This window comes from Melanostigma gelatinosum (genome assembly GCF_949748355.1).
Source record: "Melanostigma gelatinosum genome assembly, chromosome: 6".
In the NCBI taxonomy this organism is placed as follows: Eukaryota; Metazoa; Chordata; class Actinopteri; order Perciformes; family Zoarcidae; genus Melanostigma; species Melanostigma gelatinosum.
The window spans coordinates 2742249-2769626 of NC_136639.1; the positions used below are offsets into that span (position 1 = coordinate 2742249).

At 45.7% G+C, this 27378-nt stretch overlaps 1 protein-coding gene across 1 annotated transcript in view; it reads left to right on the top strand.

Moving 5' to 3' along the window:
- fras1 (Fraser extracellular matrix complex subunit 1) overlaps window positions 1-27378 on the top strand; it is a 184638-nt gene that overhangs the window by 136943 nt on the left and 20317 nt on the right. The window contains 19 exon segments of the mRNA XM_079270426.1: window positions 2357-2516; window positions 3463-3641; window positions 5787-5903; window positions 6546-6660; window positions 7590-7727; window positions 8075-8107; window positions 9103-9234; window positions 9471-9599; window positions 10673-10920; window positions 11022-11173; window positions 12498-12660; window positions 13278-13410; window positions 17235-17470; window positions 18641-18797; window positions 21029-21292; window positions 21406-21594; window positions 22005-22124; window positions 22515-22694; window positions 26051-26175. Coding sequence (XP_079126552.1) covers window positions 2357-2516; window positions 3463-3641; window positions 5787-5903; window positions 6546-6660; window positions 7590-7727; window positions 8075-8107; window positions 9103-9234; window positions 9471-9599; window positions 10673-10920; window positions 11022-11173; window positions 12498-12660; window positions 13278-13410; window positions 17235-17470; window positions 18641-18797; window positions 21029-21292; window positions 21406-21594; window positions 22005-22124; window positions 22515-22694; window positions 26051-26175 — 2970 coding nt within the window.

Here is a 27378-nt window from a genome sequence, read left to right on the forward strand (position 1 = left end):
AGTTCGTTGCAGGCGATGTTTGTCTGTGCCGTATCGTTCTTCAGTCTTCGTGTAGAGAGGGTTCGATGGGTCAAACAGGACCTTCACCCAGCAGACCGCTGTCCATGTGCTGCGTGAAACCAAAGGTCAATGTTTACTTATTTGTAGCGTAATTATCACAAACAAGTCAATTTAATAACCTTTAAATAATAATTCATCTTTTCAATAATATGTTATTTAGCTTTGGCAATAATGTAACCTGAACATTCATGCCAACAAAGCTTATTTAAGCTGAATTTAACCCAAGCTATGTTATTTTGCTGAGTAATCATTTTTAGTTTTGTTTCAATTTGCAACGTTTCAGTCCAGTTTAGTTTTATGGGAATCTCATTTTTGGGAGACAGGGTTGAATTAGTAAGTTAACTTCTCTCATCCAGTTTGAAGCAGCAGATGGTGTAATGTGTAATGTTTAATGTTTTAAGAGCTGGTTTTAAGCCCAAGTTAACAGTCTTATAAAAGTCTTAAGACAGGCCTCAAGTCCTTCAAAACAAGTCCTACTCGAGTCACAGTCTTCATAAGAACGTCCAGTTCGTTTCCAAAGTTGTTCACGTTTGTGAACGTCGACCATTGAAATGGTTCATAAGGAGATCTGTCTGACCCCATTTAACCTCGTGAATTCACTGCATTTCAAGTCTCAAGTTAAATCACGTGTCAAACAATGGAAATCAGCCGTGCGGCTGTAATTGGGTGCGTTTACATTTTAATTTAAAGTGTTCGTCAATGTACATTGTCCCTCTCGAACAAATAAAACCAAACGGAACAAGTCAGTTGTCCGTCTCTGCTATCTGAAGGATGGACGCTTGTAGTTCTGCTTAACGTGAACCAGTTGGTTGTTGATGGAGTTGCAGATGAGGACCGTGACGTCGCGTTCGCTCTATATCCTCAGCTTTACAGCACGAAGTAAGATGCCTCACATCAACGGCCCTCAGGCCAATGAGTCATTGAGTTCTGAGTTCATCGCCATGAGTTCCTCTCTGATATTTGTTGAATTCACCTCAGTTGTCTCTCGACATTCCCCTTCTCTCCAGTTCCAATGCCGTCAACATGATAAACTTCCACCAGCATTTAATATTCTGTGCACCTGAGTGAAGGAGATTCGACCTTCTCGAAATCTCACTCTGGCGAGAAGAAAACCCCACAACTCATTAGACTTGTGTGTTATTCAAGACAGAAAATGAGAATAAATAACCAAACGAGGGAGCAGCTGCAGGACAAAGAGTCAGAGGTCTGGGGAAATCAGGAGTATCGGCAGACGTCTAAATCCTCCGACCCCACTCGCCCTGCGGAGTGTGCTGTTGGTGGTGTGAGCGTCCTTTCAGGACCTCGTGTTCGTCGGGAGAGGCTGATAATCTCCTGGATGATGTGGTCCTCTGAGTTAAACGCCTGCCACGCTGACTTATGTCTTTCCTCTGCGGCTCGTCTGCGGTTCTTCGCCTGCTGCTCCGCTGAAATAGTGTGATTTGGATCAGCCGAGCGGCAGGTTGTTATCTGCAAACACAGACTGCCACACACACACACACACACACTCTCTCTCGTTGTCACACACACCTGTGCACACTCTTGTAATCTATTATCGCCCACTGACACAGTGTTTCTGCCATTACGCTGATCTCCTGCAGGGAACTGTGTGTGTGTGTGTGTGTGTGTGTGTGTGTGTGTGTGTGTGTGTGTGTGTGTGTGTGTGTGTGTGTGTGTGTGTGTGTGTGTGTGTCAGCCTGGTCTCCTGAAAATGACAAAGAAACTGCATTGTAAATGACGTTTTAAGGGTATTTTTTACCCGGATTACACCTGCTCAGATGTCCTCCAGCGTCAGTACAGCGTCACCAAAACGAGTCGGATTCCACAGTTTGGCTGACAGCTCTGAGCACAGATTGCTACGCTGCTTCTGATTGGCGGAGCTGACTCGAGGGCCCGGCGCTCCGGTGACACCGCGGCTGATTGACAGCTGCTAACGACGGGCTCCTGGGACTCGCAATCCTGAGGTTACGACAGATGTGGAATTAAAAAAACAAGCTGCGCAAACTGTGATAAAAACAAAGTGAACGTGTGATGGGGCTGCACCTGAGGCCTCGTGGTACCACACAGTGTGAGAAACACTCACAATGTTTCATTCACCACGTTAGAGAGGAAACGGGATTTAAATTGCTCTTGATGATGCCACGGCACCTGTGGCTAATTCGAGCTAACGTCCAGCTCATGAAAGCTTTTAGACGTTGGTTAGAAAAAGGGAGACGTCGTTTCAGTTGAGCAGATCTTGCCGTGTGCAAACAGAAAGCAGCCTCGCTGGGTGAACAGCTTTAATGTGCGTCTGTTTCAGGCGGCGGACTCTCCTCACACGCTGTCTGTGCCGGTGACCTGGGTGAAGGAAGGAGGCATGGTGCGGCTGGATAACAAATACCTGCAGGCCGAGTACAGGGGAGTCAGCAGCGATGACATCGTCTACGCCATCGTGGTCTCAGATGGACAACCTAAATACGGTACGAACTCGCACGGACTTCAAGAGATTCACTTTGATCCTTTAACGGTCGGACAGACTGCTTACGCTTCAAGCGGCTTCATTCTGCCTGCCGTTCGGTTCTCCTTTAAAGCCTTTTTATCATGTTTTTTAAAGGTCTTCTCCTCAGCATGTTGTCATGAACTTCAACGGGAAGATGACATAAACTGAAACGTGATAATAACAATGTTGAGTAGGATCTGTCTTGAATTCAAACTGATATGAAATTGCTTCACAATGGTCCCTGGTGCTTGTTAGACTGCTGAACGGTGAATTCAATGGAAATGTAATTGACAATCATTGTTCATTGACATGAGTCACATGTCATCCACTTCATCCGGACGGCCTTTATGTGGGTCATCGTTGTTCGTGGTCGTGATTTATTCATCACATCCTTTATTCATTCCATTCATTTTGTTCATTTTATAGTTTACTCGTTTACTTTATGTTACGTTTTTCATTTATAAAGAACTTGATCATTTGATTTGTGTGTATATGAAATCATAGGTCACTGTGCACCTTGACAAGAACTCTGTGGAGACTTCGTGGATTAATATCAAATTTAGTTTTTGTGGCGTAGATTTTAAATTCTGTTACTTAAACTAATGGCGTCTTATGGCAGAAGCTGAGTAGCAATTTTTATACGAATGTTTGGTTTTATGATTCATAATTGAGTGAATGATAAGCGTTTCATATTTTGATATTCATGAATTGTTATTTATTGAAACAGTCTTACGCTTCAACATCATAACGAACACATTCATACAGATGGTGGGCGGTGACAGAAGAAGTTCTTTCCCTCACCACTGACGGCGGTGGGATGTGATGTGATGTACAACAGCAGTTCATCTCCTCCTCTGTCTCCTCTGTCTCCCCTGTCTCCTCTGTCTCCTCTGTCTCCTCCGTCTCCTCCGTCTCCTCTGTCTCAGGTGAGGTGGTGCTGGTGTCCATGCCGGCCGACGGCCCCGCAGAAGGCTGGCGCCGCTCGCTCACCGACGCCCGAGGCTTCACGCCCACGACCTCCTTCACCCAGCAGGACGTCGACGACGGCACCGTCTGGTACCGACACTTCGGCGGCGGCAGCGACGGCGACTCCTTCCAGTTCCAGGTCAGTAGCCTGCTGGTACAGTACAGACATCCATCATGCACGTGTCTGATGGTCATGCTTCAGACACAGAGCATGCTTTCCTGCTTCACGTGTCGGTTTTCACTCCTTTTCATGAAGAAGAGGGTCAAAGTTCAAAGTGCCATGTTATGACGAACTCCCAATTGAATGCACACTGCATGCAGCAGTACATACTGTGTGAGTGCAGCTGCGGTTTGTACTGAAAGTAAAAAGCGATTTGGATTGTTGAGGCGTATCTGCTCTTTCCTCCAGTGTCTCAGTGGAATCCGCTTAGCTGTGAAAGCCAAAAGCTTTTCAAAGGAGCAGAAGTTCAGCAGAGTCTGTGACTCTCTTGTTCTGCTATTTGTTTCTACTCTGAAAAGTAAACATATGAATTATGGGTTCCCCCCCGACAGTGAACCATGATATCAAACATATTTAAGAGGGAAAACACTGCCGGGATACACGCACCACAAGGTTGTACTACTACTGTACCTATAAATAATCTCAGGAAGAAGATACATTAGCTGTGAGACGAAGACGCCCCGGGGGGGCGATACCAGCGTCTCACCCCCGACAGCAGAAGAGGACGAGACGTGACAGAGACGCATGTCGTCGTCCTTGTTGGGTTTTTTGTCTCTGGAGTGTTCTTTGAAGCTCGCTCTCTTACTCGTGTTCCCGTGTGTTTACCTCTTCCCTCCCTTTCCGATATGTCTCCCTCTGGCCTGATTTATTCCTCCTCCTCCTCCTCCTCCTCCTCTTCCTCCTCCTCCTCCTCCTCCTCTTCCTCCTCCTCCTCCTCCTCCTCCTCCTCCTCCATCTCTCCTTTCTGTTTCTTCTGTTATATTCCGATAACCATGAAATTGTTTACATAAAACCGTGCTGTTTATCTGTAAAATGTATCCTTCAATCAAATCCCAAATCATCTTCTGCATTGTGAGCGAGCTGAAGAACAGAGTTCACAGGTCAGAGGTCAGAGAAGAGAAGCTGAGGACGGAGGAGCAGCTTCTTCTTCTGTTGCATTTCTTTGACTTGTTATTATTCTCATTTTAAAGTGTGGTGTTTGAAAAAAGTTGTCATAACTTTCTCAGCAAAAAATGAAAGTTTTTACACTTGAGGCGGTTTTTGGTTGATGCACTCGATGGATTATGGAAATGCATTTGCCGAAAACAGTAAACAGTAATTGCATATATATATATATATATATATATATATATATATATATATATATATATATATATATATATATGAGAGATAATCTTAAATAAGGTCATCATAAGGTGCCCCTGCATAAATATAATATCATGTAATATATATTTGTTTTTATTGAAAAGGATCTGAGATGCAATAAAAACAATTGTTTCTTCACAAAATGTTTGAATGATTCCAGCATGTTTTTGTGCCATTTTAAGAGTTTTCATCATATTTTGATGATTATCGGGATAATATGCAGGATATTAATCATATTGTCCCTCGTCTGCTCCGATGTTCAGCAGCAGCTTCTCCACGCGCTTCGTTATCGTGGATGTGAGGGCAGCAGGGTACCGGTGGTTGAGATCTGTGGGCCAGGTTTCTTTGGGGGGTACGGGGATTATGGTCTTCAGTCTGGTAGGATCTACAGAAGCGTGAATGATGAATTGGAGAGAGGGAACCCTGAGCCTCTCTCTGTGCCCTTTTATCCACTTTACATTCGGAAAGAGATTTTTATGGATTCAACAAAGTGATTTAAATGTAATCAGGGCTGTAATTGTCTTCAGTAAGAGAAATAACTGCCCTGACACTGGACACAGATCAGCACTTAAACATGGACAGCAGGGCAACGACATCATCACGCAGAGTTCCACTCTCATCCTCTCCTTTACTGATGTTCGTGCGGTTTCCATTGTGATTCATGGGCAGAAACCGAGTCGGCCTCGTGTGTTTCTTCGTCCCTGCAGCTGATGCCACTCAGAAATAATATCTACAATACACACGCCAGAGAGCTGAGGATGAACTCAAGCATTGAGACTGGGCAGATAAAGACTTCAAACTTCAAGATAAGAGAAGTTTAGAGTGAGCAGATGAGGGGAGACGAGTGTTGAGTGTATCGTCTTGTAAAAGTTCACAATCTGTATTATAAAGAGTGTGTGTGTGTGTGTGTGCGTGCAGGTTTCCACAGAGGCAGCCGCGGTCACACAGAGCGATGCCCAGACCTTCACCATCGGAGTCCTGCCTCAGACCCCAGGATTCCCCCAGCTGGCCCCCGACTGCGACCTGCAGGTCAAGGTGAGGGGTCACGAAGACGTGTATCAGGATTCAGACAGGATCAGAACCAACAGGTGTTTCAGTTTAGCCAGTGACCGTGTTAACCGGTGACTCTCAGCCGAATGCGTCCGTGGCTGCTCGTCACGTAAATGTTTGTTCACGATAAACACAGATATTTAAAACTGGTTGAAGTGTTTTACGAGGACACCTCATTCTGCTGAGTCACCAGTTAACACGGTCACTGGTGAAACCGAAACACCAGCAGCGTCTTTGAGAGCTGTTAACCGTGTTGACTACCACTGGACTGTGTTAAAGCTGAATCTAGTGGAACCTCTGAGTGTCTTCATGGTGTCTGACGTTCTGTTCATGAACTCAGAGAACAGAGTTGATCATCTCCTGATGTCTCTCTGGTGGAACGTTTCACACATACATGTTTACATCTGGACTCTGAACACTGGACCAGCAGCTGATGTCTTCTACTCTCTGACAGCACACAGATGTGGAGAGTCAATGTGTTTAAACATTCCCAAATTTAGATTATTACTTCTTCCTCAGTTATAATCACATGTGGTGCATCAGAGTTGGAGGATATAGGAGCTCTGTTCTCACCTCAGCGTGTGTGTGTGTACATCGGTCTGTGTGTGTGTGTGTGTGTGTGTGCAGGCTCTGGAGGATCGGGTGACGGAGATAACGCCTACAGCTCTGTCCTTCATCGACTCGGAGACTCCCAGCGACAAACTCATCTACAACATCACCAAACCGCTACCGCAGGGACAAGGTCAGCCTCACACACACACACACACACACACACACACACACGCACTCACACACACACACAGGCTACATGACACAGGACACGCCCCCTGAGATAACTTCTCATGATTCACACACTCATGCGGACGCAGACTCTGGCTCCAAATGATGTCAATAAACGCAAGATGGCCGCTCTCACGTACCCGGGATATTTTGGCTGCAGTGGGAGGAAGCAGCGACGCGTCGTCCATTGATACATGAAGTCTATGACACCAACGTATCCGCGTACAAAAGTTTCTATGATATCTTGCGAAAAAGTCACGGCTCAGTTTCCACGGTTTTCCTACGAAGGTCCAGCAACACGTGTTGATTTGACCCTCACATGAATACAGTCGTTTCAAAATAAACTTCCGTCTTCACAGGAAACAACTGAGTTAAGTTTAAGCAACAAAACTACTGAGTTCGGTTTCTTGTCTCACACGAGGCTCAGACTTCAGTCGACTGGTTTTTGTTTGACCCGTCCACCTCCCGTCCTTTACTTTGAAAGTTTTTGCGTCTTTAATACTTCCTGGTTCATTATTACGACGATTACATATAAATTCATTTTGTGGGATATCTTCAAATTACAGCGCATTCATTTTTCGTAGAAATTGCTACGAACGCTGTATGACACCAGCCTGATGACACACACACACACACACACACGTGCACACGCACACGCACACGCACGCAGAGCCTTTCCCTCATAATGTGGAGAAGATTAAAAGGATTGTAATCTAAGTTGTGTCAGGGGGGCAGGAGCCTTATAATTAGACACAGTGAGTGAGCTTCTGAGCTGCTGTTTGATTCCTGACTCACTTAAGGGCCCACGAGCAAGGCACTGTGACAAGACCTCGTCTTCAAGTCTGGAGTGTTGATTTCCTTTGTCTCTCGTCCCGTGCCGCTCATCCTCAGGTGCCATCGAGCACCTGGGCCGACCGTACGCTCCGGTGAAACACTTCACTCAGGCCGACGTCAACAACGGCAAGCTCATCTACAGACCACCGCCGGCCCCGCCACACCTGCAGGAGCTCTACCAGTACTCCTTCATCGGTGAGCCGCACGAGTACACGCAGACCAGAGGCTGCTTGAATCAATATTCAATAAGGAGTCAATAAATACGGCTGTTAACTGTTTTTCAAAGTAAAGCGTTTATTTCAACGTAACCCAATAATCCGAGATCAAAGATGACTTTAGTTGTTAATCTGAGTGTGTGGAGCTGCAGAGGGAAAGCTTTGCATCGGTAACTCCTCCACATGGCCTCCTGACTTTAATGCCTCATCCTGTTCACTTTTTATGTTTGGCAGCAACGGCCCGTCAGCTCCGCCTCCGTCCTCTGTTTTTACTTTCATCACCTCACAGCGCTAAAAGATCTCCTTTTCGTTTTTTTACCCGAACAGGTCTGCCGGAGTCGCTGAGCGTCTATTTCACAGGTGAGGACTTCATCTCTCTCAGTTTAGAGAGGAGGAGGAGGAGGCAATTAGTTTCCTCTCTCCTACTCTTTTTTTTTCTTCCACCTCATCTCCTCTTTTCCACACTAAATCCTCTTCAATCCTCAGTCATCTTCCATTCCATTATTTTGTGTTTTTGTTTTGGACTGTTCTTTGAAAAAGTAATTGAGAATTGAACGGCAATGCAAAACTCGTTCGTTGTAGCTGGAGTTGCAAAATTGGAAAATAATTTGAAATAAATTTAAATTTGGGGCTTTTTTCCACAGGCAGTATTTACAATAAGCAGACGCCATTATAAACTCGTCAAATTGAAAAACGTAAATATGATGTAAAATTATAAATATGGTCCTTATATCCTCTCCATGGACTTCCTCCGTTAGTTCACTGTTAAAAAGTTCATTGAAATTGAAACTGTGAAAAATACAGTTCCCGTCCCTCAACACTACAGCAATGGCTGCTGATCGTTACCATGCAGATCACTATTCCACTGATAAATAAACATAATTTCACTTTTACAGATACTTTTTCGACAGATACAAACATAAATAGATAAATATGGATATAAAATAAATAAATCAATGAGGCGATATATATATATATACATATATATGTATAATATACATCTTTGTTGTACTTTGTTGGGTATTATTTTATGTCACGTGTCGAAGTGACAAACGGAGCCAATTAAGCTACAAACATTTGAAGCGAGTTTCCTCCTAAATCTCTGATGAATTGTTAAAGCAGTTGGTTCATTTGTTCTTGGGAGACTTTTAATGAACAGCTCCTGTGATCGTGTGGTTTTCTTTTTTTCCCGTAGTAATAATCTTGTGTTTCGTGATTCAAAATGTTCCTCCGTTAAAGAGCTGCGGAGACAATTAGCGTCGGCGGTGTGTGTTTGTTTTAGAAGCTCTTTGATTCTCTCATTATTCTCCTGTGTTCTGCGTGTTTGACTCTCTCTGTGGTTCGGTGGCTCACAGTGTCGGACGGGGAACACACCACTCCTGAGCTGGACTTCGCCGTCCTGCTGCTGTCCAACCATCAGCAGCCGCCGGTGTTTCAGGTTCTGGACCCGGTGCTGGAGGTCGGCCTGGGAGGACAGGCCTCCATAGGTAAGAGAAGAAGAGACACACACACACAGTCCTGATAGGACAGCCTGCGGTGAAGCGGTCCAGTGAGTGATGAATTGGTCTCTGTGAGGTAATGAGCTCTGAAGTATGACCCTGATGAGCAACACCATGCTGGAGAAAAAGAGCTGTGTGTGTGTTTACAGTCTGCTACAGACACTCTTAACACTCCTTCTTCTGTGTGTGTGTGTGTGTGTGTGTGTGTGTGTGTGTGCGTGCAGGCGGTCAGCAGCTGGCAGTGAGTGATGCTGACACGGCTCCAGACGAGCTGGAGTTCGAGCTGGTGGAGGCTCCCGTCCACGGAGAGCTGGTGAAGACCAACGGCAACTCGCACACCAGCATGGCCAACGGTGAGACGAGTCACATGACACGGACACAACTGCTGACTGAGCACAAGACAAAGTGGACGTTCAGCCGGAAAATAGCTGCTCAGAAAACTTACAAGTTGTTGCACAGACAACTCAGAAGTTGTTGCACAGACAACTCAGAAGTTGCTCAGAAAACTTAGAAGTTGTTGCACAGACAACTCAGAAGTTGTTGCACAGACAACTCAGAAGTTGCTGCACAGACAACTCAGAAGTTGCACAGAAAACTCAGAAGTTGTTGCACAGACAACTCAGAAGTTGCACAGAAAACTCAGAAGTTGTTGCACAGACAACTCAGAAGTTGCACAGAAAACTCAGAAGTTGTTGCACAGACAACTCAGAAGTTGTTGCACAGACAACTCAGAAGTTGCTGCACAGACAACTCAGAAGTTGCACAGAAAACTCAGAAGTTGTTGCACAGACAACTCAGAAGTTGCACAGAAAACTCAGAAGTTGTTGCACAGACAACTCAGAAGTTGTTGCACAGACAACTCAGAAGTTGCTGCACAGACAACTCAGAAGTTGCACAGAAAACTCAGAAGTTGTTGCACAGACAACTCAGAAGTTGCTGCACAGACAACTCAGAAGTTGCACAGAAAACTCAGAAGTTGTTGCACAGACAACTCAGAAGTTGCTGCACAGACAACTCAGAAGTTGCACAGAAAACTCAGAAGTTGTTGCACAGACAACTCAGAAGTTGCTGCACAGACAACTCAGAAGTTGCACAGAAAACTCAGAAGTTGTTGCACAGACAACTCAGAAGTTGTTGCACAGACAACTCAGAAGTTGCTGCACAGACAACTCAGAAGTTGCCCAGAAAACTTAGAAGTTGTTGCACAGACAACTTAGAAGTTGCTGCACAGACAACTTAGAAGTTGCTGCACAGACAACTTAGAAGTTGCTCAGACAACTTAGAAGTTGTTGCACAGAAACAGGCTACATGGACTCAAACCAGAAACACTCTCACACACACACACACACTCTCACACACACACACACACACTCTCACACACACACTCACCCACTCACCTGCGTTCCCACCTTCTCCGTCCCGTCAGGCGACACCTTCACCTTCAGCGACGTCACCCGCAACGTGCTGCTCTACCGGCACGCCGGCCTCAGCGACCGGGACGACGCCATCACCTTCTCCGTTAGCGACGGCATCTCCATGGCGACCACGGCGGTGCAGGTGGCGGTGCTGGGCGCCCGGGGCGACGGCCCCCAGCGGGACCCGGGGGCCACGCTGTCGCTGGAGGTGGGCGAGAAGAGCAGCACCGTGATCAGACGCTCACACCTGGCCTACACCGTGAGTTCACCGGGGAGAGAGGAGAGAGTTATCGATGCTTCGAGGAGGAGACGACATGTCTATACCTTCAGATATAAGCTCTCACTTTGTGTCTCTCGTAGGACAACACGTCCCCAGACGAGCAGATCCAGATCCAGTTGGTGTCGGTGCCGATGTACGGCATCCTGACCCGGAGCGAGTCGCAGCAGAAGCACCAGGAGCTGAGGGAGTACTCCTCCTTCACCATGGAGGACGTCAGCGGTCACAGGATCAGGTAGGAGGGACGGCAGGCAGACATGGACAGCGCTTCAAGGACTCACGCGTCGGACTTCTCCTGGTACTCGTGGAATAGCTGTTACGATTGGGAAGTCATCGTTAAAGGCGAGAGTCTCGAAACATTCGCGATGAAAATCGCCCAAAATAATATCCTTGGTTTCAGTTCCCCACGACGGTTTCAGTTCTACTTCAGAGGATTATAAAAACAGAATATCAGCAAAGAAAGCGCAGCTGTTCACCAAAAATGACTTTCCAAAGCCCAGAAGCAGGCGTTGTATCAGCGTGAAGGTTCACGAGGGTCCATGGGCGGGAGGAGAGTGAGTTAGCGCTTTCTTAAGTTCTTCAGTAAAAATAAAAGAAATGCTCGAGGAGTTCTGTTCACAGCTCCCTCGTGGTGACTTTTATAGGAACCTGTGAATCAGGACTCTACTTAAACCTGCAGACATGATGAGTTTATCCAGTGTGTGTTAAAAGTGTTTCATAACATTAAAAACCCAAAGGAGAGTTGGGAACCCTTCAAAAGAAAGTGAAACCACGTAGAATAAAGAAAAGAGGGAGGAGTGATGGGCTTTAGGTTTCTCTGAGGTACCGACGGGATGTGAGAGCTTCTAATAAAGAAGAGAGAGGAAAAGTCAGGAGATGTTGCTCAGAAAAGTGAAAAGTTGTTGCACAGAAAGCTGAGACGCTCTGAGGGTTCTTCAGTCGCGATGAATTTGTGTGATTGCAGCCGGAGTGGGCGGGGAGCGCGTTCCCCTCGACGGCACCACAGAAGAAGAGGCGGTAATAGCTCGCTGGCTTTCTCTTCAATCCAACGCGTCTCCTCACGAGACGAGTGGGAACATTACCAGCAGAAACCCAGCAAGAAAACAAACGAATCAGCCGGAAATCATTTAGTAGCCATTCACACACACACGTTCAGTGACTCAGCCTGATGCCAATTAGCATCACTCTGAAATGAGGTACCGAGGCCCCATCTGAGAGGAGATGAATATAAATATTCACGTTCTAACTGCTTCATTTGCATAAGGCCCTGATTAGCAGGACCATCCTCCGGGGGGGGGGGGGGGGGGTACAAACAAGAGCCGGGGGAATTGTTTTATGAGAATGAAATGGGATTAGAGGAGAGTGTTTGAATGTTATTCGTGCTTTGAAGAGATAAGCAGCTGCATGGCAGCGGGAGCACCAATGCTTTTCTTTCCAAGTCCTCTTTATCCGTCCAGGTTTAGACATATTCATGTTTTCATTCGCGGAGATTTATTGGATCAAACTAATTAGTGATGAAACAACATCGAATCAACACTCACCGTCGTCTCCGTCTGCAGGTACGTCACCTCCTTGGAGACGGGCAGCCAGCCGGTCACCGACATCTTCCACTTTGTCGTGTACGACGCCGACAACAACCGCCTTGACAACCAGATGTGCACCATCACCATCACCTCCGCGCCCAGACAGCCGCCGACGGTCACGGTCCGCAGCGGCATCAAGGTGGTCTCACGCACACGCACACACACACACACACACACACACACACACGCACACACACACACACACACACACACACACACACACACACACACGCACACACGGGCCCGATGCTGAAATGATCCGAATGTTTATAATATGACAGTTTCATGGCGGTGACTGAACATAAACGCACAAACAAACCGCACAGTTATGTCCCCTCTGAGACTCTGATCCTAAAAATACTCTTTCGAGGTTGTTTTTAATTCAGAAACTGTTTTCAACGAGACAAACGAAGCCGAGCAGAACCCTCGATACACACACGTTGTCCCTCAGAGAGCCCGGGACTCAGAAGTAGAGGACATTGACGGAAGTCATTTTTTACCCACTGAACTGGAATGTAAATGAGACTTTGCTCTACTGTATAAGAACATGTTGGACCCATTATTACAAAGGCCATCCTCACACATTTCGACATTTCGAGGCATCAAACACATCTGGAGAGAGTTTGTAGCGAGCAGGTAGAGGAAACAAAAGGTCTTGTGATCCGTTATGATCCGTCACGATGAGCCGACCCGCTGTCTGCAGGAGCGTCGGTGTGAAAACGATCCGTGGGGCAAAAAAAGTATTTTGCGGTTCAGGTGCAGGAAGGCGGGCGAGTGCTGCTGTCGACCAATCACATCATGGTGTCGGACCTGGACACGCCCAGGAAGGACCTGCTGGTTTGGCTCGTCAGTCCTCCGAAGTACGGCTTCATCGAAAACACCAACAGAGGTGAGAGCTTATAGTGTGTGTGTGTGTGTGTGTGTGTGTGTGTGTGTGTGTGTGTGTGTGTGTGTGTGTGTGTGTGTGTGTGTGTGTGTGTGTGTGTGTGTGTGTGTGTGTGTGTTATGAGCAGGGTTAGAGCGAAAGAGTTTGGCTTGTTCGAGGGATTTAGGAAAACCTGCCACATTCACCAACATGTGCTGTTATCCTCAGTGAGTTTTCCACTGATGGATTGTTTATTTCATTATTTTGGAGCAATTTGCTTCAGAAAACCCTTTTTTGGACTCAATATGAATCGTAATATGATCTCTGAGCAGCGTCCTGCAGAGACACATCACACACTGTACACATGTGAGAGCACACCTGGCTCAGCGCTGCTCCCGTGTGAGCGTCTCACCTGCATCATCTTCTCACTTCTGTTCACACTCGTACGCTCACCATCCCCCGGTAGCTGGTGACGGCTGTGTGATGCGGCTGAAAGCTCTGGAAGAAGACAGTAAGGAAACATAAAAGCTTAAAGCTGTTAAAATAAATCAGAGGAGACGTTTTCACAGGCAGAGTTTGTCGTGTTAGCCAGCAGAAAGGAAGCAGGAGGATAAAAGAAGAGCCAGCGTCTTTGGTTCGGATCCTGCATTGATCCTCTTCCTCTGGCTGCATGTCACATGTCTATTTTATTATGAAATACTTTCCAAGACATGGTTTTCATTAATATATGAGTCAACGTTGGTGGCTAAATCAAAGTTTACCGGAATTATTAACCATAAATAACTAGATTACCTCATCGCTCTTATTATCCTGCTGAAGAGTGACGTAGAGACGCTGGATATAGCGTCAGAGACCTGTCAATCACAGTAGCCCCGCCCTAAAGCATCCCCTGCTTTATGGTCTGTGTGACTCTAAATGGACCATAATGTACTAAATGAACATCATGCTGTATTGAAGAAGACTTGAAACTAGAGATTGAGACATAAACTCATGTTTACAATGTTTACTGAGGTAATAAATCAAGAGAGAAGTAGAGTCATTTTCTCATAGACTTCTATACAACCAGAGGCGTCGCCCCCTGGTGGACACTAGAGAGAATGCAGCTTTAAGACACTTCACTCGGCGGAGGTTTCCGCCTCGTTGTAAGTTGAAGCCCCCCCCCCTGCATTAGCAGAGGGTAGTGCTGAGTTGATATGTGAAGCAGCACTTTGCATATTTAATAACAGATGTGAAGCCGCAGCAATGCAAATTAGTGGACATGCAAGAAAGAGTTGTCTGCCGAGGTACTGAAGGACGAACACATGCAGTCAGATATGGATATATATATATATACATATATATATACATATATATATATATTGAAACAGGCTGCGTGTTGATGTGCAGCTGGATGCACGAACCCGCACGCTGATGTGCTGCATGATTGCACTGCAGAACAAAATACAGACTAGAATACGCACACTGTACATACATGTGATGTATTTATATGCAAAACAGCTTCTGGAGAAACATTAGCATTGTTTGTGTTGGCACAGAAACAGGCACACATACAGAGACGCATGAAAGACGCCCTCTGATGTGATGCATGTCAATCATAACAGCTGGTGCAGAAGCATTTAAACATACACATGTAACATAAAGCTCATTCACATTTTCAGATAACAGACTTTTATAAACTATTAGACTGAGGTTGGCGTCATCGGTCCATCAAGCCGCCCAATTAGAGACATTTTCCTTGAAGTCAAATTAAACGTATTTATCTGCCTAAAGTTCCGTTTCGTCTCCGAATGCTTGACAAGCTGCACGACCTGCATCCCGCCTCTATCCTCCGAGACTCTTTTCCTTTTCGGATGAGTTGAAACGTCGCACGCAGAAGCTTTTAATGAGCAGAATCAAATAAAGCCTGACCTTTCCTCTGGCTGCACTGCCAGAAATATCCAGCTTTAATGGGTTTAATGAAGTTTACTCAGCATGTTCACGCTTATTACGCAGGATGAACCTTTTTTACATTTTTGGACACTTTGTAGCCAAAGTGTTTGATGCGGGTTTATCAAGGCCACATCCACACGCAGCACATCTCACCATGTATTGGCAGGCTGTCGAGTGTTTGCAGAGTGTTTGCAGCAGGTTTTATCTTTTTTGAATGAACCTCTGGCCTTCCCTCGAGCGTTGCCTCAATCAGTGAGGCTCTGAAAACAGAAGTATTTGTCGGCACGTTGTTTGTTCCACCTCAGTGTTGTGAAGTCAGAGAACGGCCTCAGGAGCAGCTGGAGGAGCTTTAAGGTCTTTATGAGATGATCTATCACTCGTTTATTTACTTCTGCACTCACACACACTGGATCGTAGTTATTGTTTTATTCCTTATTTTGCTGCACAGGAGACAAAACTTCAGTTCCTCTGGAAAGTAGGACGAGTACAAAGTATCCAGAGGTTTTAAATGTATTCAATACAACGGTTTTCAGTTCGTGATGAACTTTAAAGAAACCAAAACTTAAATTATGAACAAAATCAATATGAAGAGTGATTTTATATAAAAGCTTAAATGCAGGTTGTCGTCTCTCTTCACCGCTTCAACAAGGGCTGCAATCATTTCATCACACACACACACACACACACACATCATCTGTCCGCTGAAGACTCATCTCGTCTTCTGTGACGAAGACGCTCACACTTTGTCTCAAAACTCACGGTTGATTTTGTTCATTCACGGCGACTCTCCTTCGGCGCCACAAAGAGTCAGAGCTGAAGGGAACTGTGGAAGCGTCGCGGCGCATCAATCCTGCATCCAAACTGCAGGATTGATGCGCCGACTGAAGGGAAATAAAAAGAGAGTTTGGGGAAAAGAGACAAGGACCGCCGTCATTTCCCAGCTGCCAGACGTTAAAAGTGATCGGCCGCTATCTGGAGACTTTTGTGTGCCGAGGACAAAGTGCCAGTGTGATGTGAAACACAGCTGGAGATACACCGGGATGGAGAAGCAGTGAACTTGTGTAACAAGAGTGTTTTCTCATCGGGGAAATAAAACATGTGTTCACAAATGAATCCCACGGAGGTGAGTTAACCCTCTGAACCCCAAAGCAGTCACAGTTCACTCTCTGTGGTCTCGTTTCTCACCGCAATATAAAAGTCCTGCTCCTCTATGGAAACAGCACAACCATGACGAGAATTAGAGAGAACTCAGACATGTATTCTGTGCAGAGTAACACAGTTATAATGCCATTCATCAGAAAAAAGGAAAGAAAGCGCAAGTTGAATTTCTTTGATAATTTATTTTACAAAAATTGGAAAACGCTAGAATCTAAATATCCAACATGTTTCCAAGTGTCTACAAGTGTTAACAATTTTTGGGGAAAAAAGATGGAGGCTTCATGTGCTATTTATATTGAACTGTTCTCATTTTTACAACCTTTACTTACAGCCTCTGTGCTCAGCAGCCTGAAGTTCAGTCAAAGTTTCACTGAATTGTTGTCACATGACTGTTGGTCTCCGATGAGTCAATCAGAGCTTCCTAGTTGCGCTGAGGAGCTCAGAATTTAATGTTTTTACAGAATCTGGTTAAAGCAAACGGTTTGTTTGGGGCGAGACTTTAAATGAGAACATGTAGAATAAAATGTTTTAGATGAAATATCACAATTTTAAGGTTTGTTTTCGTTGCTTTTTCTGATGGAAGCGTTCATCAAACATGATGTGTTCGAGGACCTTTGGAAAGATGATAATTTGAAGATGATTATGTTTGTCACAGCTTCTGGTTGTGACAAACGGTGTAGTTTTCGCGACTGTTTAAAGAAATCTTGCTTTTCAATCCCGCCGCCGGATTTCTAAAGTCTGTCTCTCGACTGTCTCTCCAGCAGGAGGCGGCGTTGGCGGCGTTGGCGACGTTGGCGGCTCCGTTGGCGGCTCCGTTGGCGGCCCGCGGGTCGTCACCCCCGATGTGCCGTTCTCCGTGGACGACCTGACGGCCGACCACATCTTCTACGTCCAGGACGGCCAGCACAAAGCTCAGGCCAAACAGGACTTCTTCAGCTTCTACATCAGCGACGGGAACAGCCAGACAGAGGCGTTCAACGTCGACATTGACATCCAGGTAACTGGAGAAAAATGATCTGGTGATCCAATGTTTGATCTGAATTGTTTTCTCAGGTGAAAAAACACGTTTTTTTCGAGTATAATCTTTTTAAACACAAGATCACACTTTTCTCATTTCCTCGCTTTTGTAGCCACGTCTTGTTAACATGAAGTAAATATATGAATGTGTTTTTCATGGTAGTTTTCCATGATATTTAAACCTACAGTATATATTCACGTCACCTGGTTACAAACAGGATGTGCATCACCACCATGAGACGACACTTTTACTGAAAAGTTTGAATTAACTAAAGATTTACTTATTTACTGTATTCCGTGAATACGTTTAACCTTCTCCGTGGATCATTTCAGGTCTTCAGAAGAACTCAATAAAGGGATTTATTTATTATCGCGGAAACTCACGCCGACAATTACGGCGTCTGTGTCATCAGGAAAAGTTCGAGTTTAGTTTTAAAGCTTCACACACCACCGTCTTTAATCTGCTCCTGACTCCATCGAAGAAATAAAGAACAGCTCCGTCCTCAGGCTGTCAGCCCAAATACACTCAGCATCCACATGAATTGATGAGGCTGTCAGTGAGCCCTGTGTGTGTGTGTGTGTGTGTGTGTGTGTGTGGGTGTGTGTGTGCATACTGTAAGCCTTTGAGCGTTTGTGTGTGTGTGTGTGTGTGTAGAGGTAGTAATATAGAGTGTGCTTAGTAGAGAAATCAATAAGAGAGACGAACTTAAATGCAAGTTGTCAGCTCTCTTCACCACTTTTATTTTGAAGAACCTTCAGCGAGTTCTGCAACAATCTTTATTTTCGATTAATCTCTAGATTATTTTCTAGAATAATCGATTGATGGTTTGGCCCATGAAATGTCAGGAAATAGTGAGAAATGTCCACGGTGATGTCTTTAAGTGTCTTGTTTTGTCCAAAACCCACATATATTCAGTTTAATATGATATAAAACAGAAAAGCAGGAATATTCTGTTTTTTGAGAGGCTGAAAACAGCATTTTGTGACGTTTTTGCATGAAAAAAAGAATTGTTTTCAATGAACAAAAGATGGAATCTCTTGTCCTAGATCTGTCGCTGAACTGATGACGTCCCACATATTGTTATTGCACATAAATCCACGTGGTTGTTATTGTCTCATGAAGTCTTCCGTGGGTGTTTTCCTCCCTCAGCAGAGTCTGGAGGACAGGAAGCCCGTGGTGGCGGTCAGCAGCATCCACGTGGAGGAAAACTCCGGAGTCGTCATCACCAACTCGTCTCTCAGCGTCCACGACCAGGACACGCCGGAGAACGAGATCCTCTTCACCATCGTCAGGAAGCCGTCCTACGGTGAGCAGGACATTGTGCAGCTGATATATTAGCATATATACATGAACACAACACAGACACTAATAAACAGCCCAGCAGAGTCATGCTGAAGGCTTTCCAGCATGTTGATAGTAAATTATTGTGAACGTGATGAACACACACACACACACACACACACACACACACACACGCTTGTAAACACATTACTCTCACGTCCGACACCCCGAACAGTTGAAAAGAAGACAAACACACCGCCGGTCCGCCGGAGAGCCGACTGCAGCCGTTCCTCACGCGCTCAGATCTACCGACCTACCGACCTCCAGCACTCTGTTCTCCTGACGGACCCTAAACCTCCCAAATTGAGTTTTCTTTTTCTCCGGCCTGCCAAAGCCCTGCCACACCAGAAGAAATAGCTTCACACACACACATATATATATATATATATATATATATATATATATATATATATGTCTTACTCAGCAGTCTAGTCCTGATCCTCTATGTCAGGGATTCCCAAAGTGGGGTGCGCGCACCCCTGGGGGTGCGCGAGCTGCCTCTAGGGGGTGCGCGAGAGGAAAAATGTAATGGCGGTGCAGTCCTGTCTGAAATTAGTTCCCCCAAAACTAAAATGCATTCTCAATTACGTTTTACCACGAACGTATTTTCTCCCTGATTACGTTTGTGTTTGACGTACAAATACGTTTCTCATCAACATATCTTTGCTGTACTCTAGTCTTTATTAATTTTCTGTGATCTGCCTCGCCTCTACCCCGCCACCCACAAGTTATTGACCCGCGGCCTGTTCCGAGGGCTGACAGACCTGACGATCGGGTGCCTCGCGGCGGGGGCGGCTGGAGACCTCGCGTCCCAGCGCCAACGAGTGAGCGCCGCCACTCGGAACCATAAAACCAAGTCCCGGATTTCACCCGGGGGACATTCTGGAGGTATTGTGACCGGGTGATGTGCCTCGTTGCTGGGGAGGTATGAGCCGAGAGTGGCGGGGTGTTATGGAGGTTTATATTACAACTCGGTGTTGTTCCCGTGCGTGGATGAGCGCATTTCTGCCGGAGACAGGCGGCGTGTTGTGGTGGTATTCTGACCGCGTAATAGGGAGAAGGAGAGGGAAAATGTTAAAGAGATGGTGGAATGTATGATTGGAGAGAGAGAAGCGAAAAAGTTGGACGTGATCCCGGTGTCCAACAACACTGTCGCGCGCATCGATGCTTTGTCCGAAGACATCCTGGCTGCATTGGTCGGTCGCGTGAAGAAGAGTGAGTTTTACTCTCTGCAAGTAGACGAGTCTACAGATGTGGCCAATCTGGCCAATCGTCCGTTACCTTCGTAACGTTACGTCCGTTACCTTTTCGAAGGCACGAAAACAAACGCCACGCGCGAGCAAACTGTTCTCTCATTCGTCCGATTTTTATGCGGCTCTGTTGCTTTTTTTTTTTTAAGGTGTGTGTGTGTGTGTGGGGGGGGGGGGGGGGGTTGGGGGTGCGTGAAGCCGGTCGGGATGTAGAAGGGGGTGCGTGGCCTAAAAAGTTTGGGAACCGCTGCTCTATGTGAACCAGTCTCAGTGTAGTCCTGATCCTCTATGAACCAGTCTCAGTCTAGTCCTGATCCTTTACTCGATGTAAGTCCTGCAGTTCATTTCTCAATCAATTATGAATCAACGATGAGTTGAATTATTTTGCTCCTAAAAGTCTTATTTCTACAAACTTGTTTTTTCTCGTAAATTTAAGACTTCAACCTTGTAAATTCCCATATTTTTAATCTGGGAATATTGCCAACCGTCCCCTCTTATTTATTGATTTATTTATTTTGACTGTATAATGTCCCAAATACGCTGCTCTATGGTTCACGACCAGCCTCAAAATATAAAGGACAGAGCTTTGAAGGAATGAAAGAAAGATTCTGAAAGTGTGTGTGTGTGTGTGTGTGTGTGTGTGTGTGTGTGTGTGTGCGCTCTCATTATGCTCCAGGATTTAGGCTCAAATCCCATTTAAACCTGGGCTTTGATTTAAGAGGCGATGTAATTTAGCGGAATCTAAAAACGCTCATTAGTTTCCACAAAGTCTTCAATGTACCGCATGAAAAACTCACAACGTCCTCCATTTGACCGAGATCATCAGAGCACTGAACCAGATGCTGCTTCATTCAGCTACACACACACACACACACACACACACACACACACACACACACACACCCTCTTCAATGAACCAGAGTTCATTCATCTCCTCTTCCTTCAGGCAAACTCCGCAGACGGCAGTTTTACTCTCAGCCGCTGGAGAACGGCCGGGTCCTCACGAAGGGCTCCACCTTCACCTACCAGGACGTCCTGGACCAGTTGCTGGTCTACACGCCCGAAACCGTCAGCGGGGGCTCGGACGAAATGGGTTTCACCCTCACCGATGGCATCTACACGCACCTGGGCCGCCTGGAGTTCACCATGGACGTCAGGAGGAGCGAAGGACCCCAGATGACCGTCAACAGAGGCCTGCAGCTCCCGGCAGGTGAGCCGGGACGGCGGGTCGGAGCAGCGCTTCATCCTGATACAGGGAGTGAGGAAAAGTGAAGCGTTGGAAGGGAGAACACGACATGAAGTGCTCTGAATCTGTTTTGTCAGGCTCTTCGGCGAAGGTGACGGAGCAGAACCTGAAGGGTACGGACATCGACTCGGACAGCCTGAAGCTCAGGTACGTGCTCACCAAAGACCCTCCGGCCGGAAAGATCCAGCTCAGCAGGACCGGACGAGCGGAGAAGGTTTCCGTGAAAGGACCCGTTCAGAGCTTCACTCAGGACGACGTCAACAAAGGTCTGTCTCTCCGTTTATTTTGCTTCTGTCATCTTCTGTCGTTGTCACACTTTCCTCACAAAGTCCTGCTTCTCATTTGGTGAGACATGAAGACCATGTGCACCTGCTACGGCAGTACCTCTATGCATGCATTACATCATTGTTAAATACAGACCGTGCTCATTGTGGGTTCTGGCTTCCCTCTTAACCTTCACACTCTGGGGCCCTCGGTTCCCCTCTTGTGACCGTTTTGGTCAGTTTCTGCTCAGTACGTGCACAAAATAAACTTCCATTGTAGGTCCACTTAGTTTTTAGGTTTACTGACATGACAGACACTTCCTGGTTAGGTTCAGGCAACAGAAGTACTGTGTTCGGCTTTTTAAAAGCTCCTGGTTTGACTGACTTCAGATGAAATGTCCGTTTTCTTGCAGGCCTGCTGCAGTACAGCCATGAGAAGGGGGAGAAGGGAGGCAGCCTGTCTTTCAAGTTCAACCTGGTTGATCCAGAGGGCAACAAGCTGATCGACCAGTCCTTCTTCATCAGCGTGCTCGGTGGGTGCACGTTGGACACATCCTGGAGCAGAATCACAGAGTGTGCCGTGATGACTCAATGTATTTCTAGGAAGAAGGATTCTGTTGTTAAAGTGTATTCCGCCGCATCGTCAAACTTCAGTGTCTCCGAGGCGGCCGGATGGTAAAAAGACACCGAAACTTTATTTCTGTCCTCTCGCCTCCTTCTGGGCTCTGAGCCAAACTGCTGCCGCGGTTCAGCGGTTCAAAACCAGACTTGTGTTGCAGCCGCTGGAAACTGAAGGATCGTCCGTCCGGCACGCTTGAACGTTGTTGTTGTTTTATCTGCTTGTGGATGAGTTGTCATAATCTCTTTCTGTTTCTTTTCCTCCTCTTCCTCTGTGACTGACCTTCTTCCTCCCTCTCCTCCAGAGGACCGTCTCCCTCCGGCCGTGGTGGTGAACAAAGGCCTGGTGCTGGACGAGAACTCCGTGAAGAAGCTGACCACGCTGCAGCTGTCGGCCAACGACCGGGACAGCGAACCGGGCGAGCTCATCTACCGCGTCACCAAGCAGACCAGCCTGGGTCACCTGGAGCACGCCGCCAGCCCAGGTACCAACGCCGACCCGTGTTCCAGCTTCTAGAGCGGAGAGTTGCTCATATGCTGGGTATATATATTATTATTATGCATAAACAGGTGTTATATCAAAGGGTTAATGTCGTCTTGTACAGCAGCAAACATCAAACAGACGTCTTTTCTTTGAGGTGGGAGTATAATCGCAGAATGCGTAGATAGCCAAAGAAAAGGGGGAGGAGTTTAAAAGACGTGTAGTGTCACTTTAAATAAACGAACAATCTGTTTTCTGGTTGTGGGATACATTCAAATGTCAGAACAAGCAGTGCGTTGTAAATGACTCATGACAGCATTGATGAGGCCGGTGGATCTGCTGCAGACTCGTATAACATTCATTTAAATACAGAGAGATTCACTCTGTCCTTGATAATGAACTCCACACACACACACACATCTATTGAATGACCACAGCCTGCTACTTCTCGTGTGTGTTCAGTGTGTTCTCTTGAAAGATAACAACCTTTATGTGCACATTTCCTCAGCTTCATCACTCTTATCTCTACATGGAACTAAAACAAGCTTCTCTTACAGTATGTCACCTTTGACTGTTTATACGCCAACAAAGAACCCAAATGGAAACCACAAGGAGGTGATTATTCGCTTCCGTGCCATGAAACAATCCGGCACGCGGCTGAATGGAGCCCCCCGTCGCCGCTCGCTCGCCCAGCATGCTAATTAGCCGTATTAGCCACAGCTGCTCCTGCGGGCTAACGGCTGTCAGGAGGAACGTCGAGGCGACAGCACGGAGCGCTTTCAACGTCTTCAAGAACGTCTTTTCGACTGTCTGAGGTTGTGAGCTCTCCTCTCAGCTGGAGAGTTTGTCAAAAGCCAGTAGCTTATTCAAACAAATACAAAATAACAACAAATAACAGTGAGTAGTTGTCAGGAAACATTTTGATATTCATACATATATTTATTAATTAGGCATTCATGTAGTCGCTGTCATATCTCACCGCGCCACCTGCCCATCAAACTAACATTCACACGCATGCATACAGATTGGGGTTAAATGTCCAAAGACACATCAACATGGACCAGTGGAGCCGGGGACCATAACAGCTTCAAAAAGTCAAAAGAACAATATAAATCAGTGTCAATCGATGCTAATTACATCTGATTATGATGCATGATGATGCTGATTATGTACCGTGTAGACCAGTGGTGCTCAACATACGGCCCGTGGGATCATTTCTCATTCACAATGAAAACAATTGATTCACAAATGGGAATTTAGTTTTTGTATTTTGTGCAGAATAAGAAGCCAGAGTTCCTTTAATAAGCAAACGCTTGCTTATCAAGAACAAAGTCTTTATTCATTCAAAGGAAGATGAATTTAGAGCCTTTTAATGTTTATTTATTTTATCTGATGAACATTATCAATGGCGTTCCCTGGACAGAGTGAGTTGAGCCTCCCTGCTGCTTATTATATTTTTGCAGTCGTCGTACAGAAACCCACCTGTTTAACCCTTTAAAACCCTAAAAAGATCGCTGGTTCGATCACCGGATCCTCCAGTCTGCATGAATGCTCTCAGCTGCAAAAAAAGCTCCAGATAAAAGATTGAATATTAGAAATATTTATAAAAACAGACAGTTTTCTATTCGTGCTTTAATTGGTAAATGGAGTTGCGCATATATATATATATATATATATATATATATATATATATATATATATATATATATATATATATATATATATATATTTATATGCAAAACGCCTTTCTAGTATTTCAAAGCGCTGCACGGTGTGCAAACACTACACACACTACACTGGTATTTAAAACATGCTGACTGTTAGTGTGCAGCGTGGGATTGGGACACAACGATTAGAAGAAATGAAAGCACTTAAATTCAATGTGAGCTCTCTCGAGCAGCAGTCTCTCACCCCTCTTGTTTCCCCGTTGCTTCTGTGCCTCATCGTCCCTGAAACAACCCATAATCTGAGGTTGTCATCAGATATCATTGTGCTGCTGTGTGACTGAGGAAACACCATTTAGTTTTGAAGAAAGCACCGATGCACAACCGAGCGCTGAGTCGCAGCTTCCAGTGATCGTGTTTTGTCAGATTTCAGTAAGTCGAGGCTTCAGAGGGTCACAGGTCAAGTCTTTCCTCAAAAACACACCAAATATATTCAGAGAGAAAAGAAAACATCGATGCAACGCGTATCCTCTCCGAAGCAGACTGCTGAACCGAGCTCTGTGCATCACACCTCACATTGCACGCTTTGGAAACATCAATGATTCAAAATAGTGGAACTCTCCGTCTGCACTCAACCTATTTAGCTGTCTCTTCTCCTTCGGTTACGTACTTTCTTCTGGTAAGTTGTGAGAAATTAAATCTTTAAATCTTTGACATCTTCAGTGAAATGAGATTCAGTCTGTTTCAATTTATGGAAAGCAAAAACTTGTTATTTCCTGTCAACACAAACGGAAAGTATACGTTTTAGTTTTGATATGATGGGCAAATAAACCGTTTTTTTTATTTATCTCTGACTGAGAATATTGCCTCTGTCTCCATATGTGCCTGTCTTGATCATGTCGATGTATAAACTTCCATCTGGGGAATAAATGACACAAGCGAGGAGGACCAACGTGTTCAGCGTGTTTCACTGCGTCAAAAGTCGACATGAAGAAGGTCGATGTTGGAAAGCCTCCGTTTCCTCCAGGCCCTCGGTTCGGTGACTTGCTGAACTGATATTTGACCTGCTGCATTGTTGGTGGTTTCTTTAGTTTCACGCCGAGAATATTTTATCGCTGCAATCAAAACCTGATTACTTTTCCCACTGAGTTTAAAAAGAGTGAAAGGGAGACGGAGCCTCGTTTAAAAACAGAAGGTTTGACTTCAGTTTTAGTTTATGCGCTCATTAAAATGAAGAAAAGAGGCAAGAAAGAAAAGAGGAACACAGTTATAAAACCATCTGATGCTGAAAAACAAAAGAGGTCCGATGACAGAGAGACACAGAAGAAAAGGACAGAAGACGATTGACACTGAAGTTCAATTCGGATAAGATTGGTGGAAAAACAACAAAACGCAGGAATAACAAGTGATGCCAAATGAGCTAGCATCTGTTCAAAGAGAGCGAGCGACAGAATAGAAGTCTGAATGATGTTTGTTGTGTTTGTCTGCATGAGTGTGTTTGTCTGCATGAGTGTGTTTTACTGCGTTTGTGTGTTTCCTCGTCAGGATGTTTCACTGAGTGTGTGGAGAGAACAGAAAGACACAGTTAGTGTTTACGATTGTTCCAACTCCACTAACAACTATTCTTCTTCTCTCTCTCTATCTCTCGCTGTCTCCCTCTCTCTCCCTCTCTCCCTCTCCCTCTCCCTCCCTCCAGGCACCAGGATCAGCACGTTCACTCAGGCCGATCTGGTATCACGCAGCATCCAGTATGTCCACACCAGTGAAGAAGAGAAGCACGCCGACCAGTTCTCCTTTTCCGTGTCCGACGGGACTAATGAGGTGAATGGGGGGGTGAATGGGGGGGGGGGGGGGGGTCAATGCTGGGGTCGATTTGGTTCAGTTTTTTCCAACGACGAAGGTGCGTTGAAGTACGTTTTCATGCTACCTGGTGGTACAATGGAAATTATCGGGGACCCAGTGAGGTTCCTTGGGGAACGCCTTTATGAGAGTTCATTCGCACTTCCAACAGCCTGAGATATGAATTATATGTATAATTAAATCACCCAAAGCCCCCTTCCAAATCCACTTCATTTTACTCAAATTAAACCTTTTGTTCCTCAAGAACAGAACAGAGGCAGTTTGGAGCTCAGTCGGAGAGGCAGACGGGCATGTACGTGACTTCGTGCATGTACGTGACTTCGTGCATGAACATCTCTTAACAATAACAGAACCCCACTTGGCACGTCTGCGTCCCTCAGTTCTCATGACTGTGAATTAAAGACGGGCAGTGTTTGTGCTCCACAGAGGCCCTTCAGACTGCTTTGTCGTTGGCTTTTTTTTGTTTTGCGACCAACAAAGCCTCTCAGCCTGAAATAGAAACAAAGGGTCAGTGAAAGATTTCTGACCCACAGCACAGTAATCACACTGCAGTATAAGATGTAATTCAATAAATAAATACCAAATCTAATGGACCCCAAGCTTTTAGAGTGGTGAGGAAGTGGCACTCCCCCCCCCCCCCCCCCCCCCCTTACAAAAGTTCACCTCATGCATAACTCTGCCTTGCTAATCCAGACTAATGAGGACCACAAGGATTTGAGTAAACATGTGAAAAAGGTCATTTGGCCTTCACGCCTGGCCGGCTTTTGGTGCTCGGTGTTTGTGAAGTGGTCTGCTGCTCTTACCTTTGTGAGCTGTCCTCTCTCTGCAGTCGGGAGGCCCGTTCAGCCTTCTGTTAGAAACGCACTGCGTATTAATAACCAAGTGCTCTGCATTCAAAGTTGAGTTTTATTGCTGATTGAAGTTTAACTAAAGCAGAATATTGAACCTGTGTGTGATGAGATGGGATCGCTGAAGGGCATACACGGCTCCTCTTGTAACTGCAGTTTGTGCTGTTTGGATCATGTCACCTGGAAGAGAGTGCGTATCGTTTCCTCACTGGACTGAAACCTACAGAACAGATTTGATTGAATGTACTCCTGTAATGTTACTCTCATCATTGCTCTCATTGCGATACATTCAAATAGCTTGACGTGTCCTGGCAGG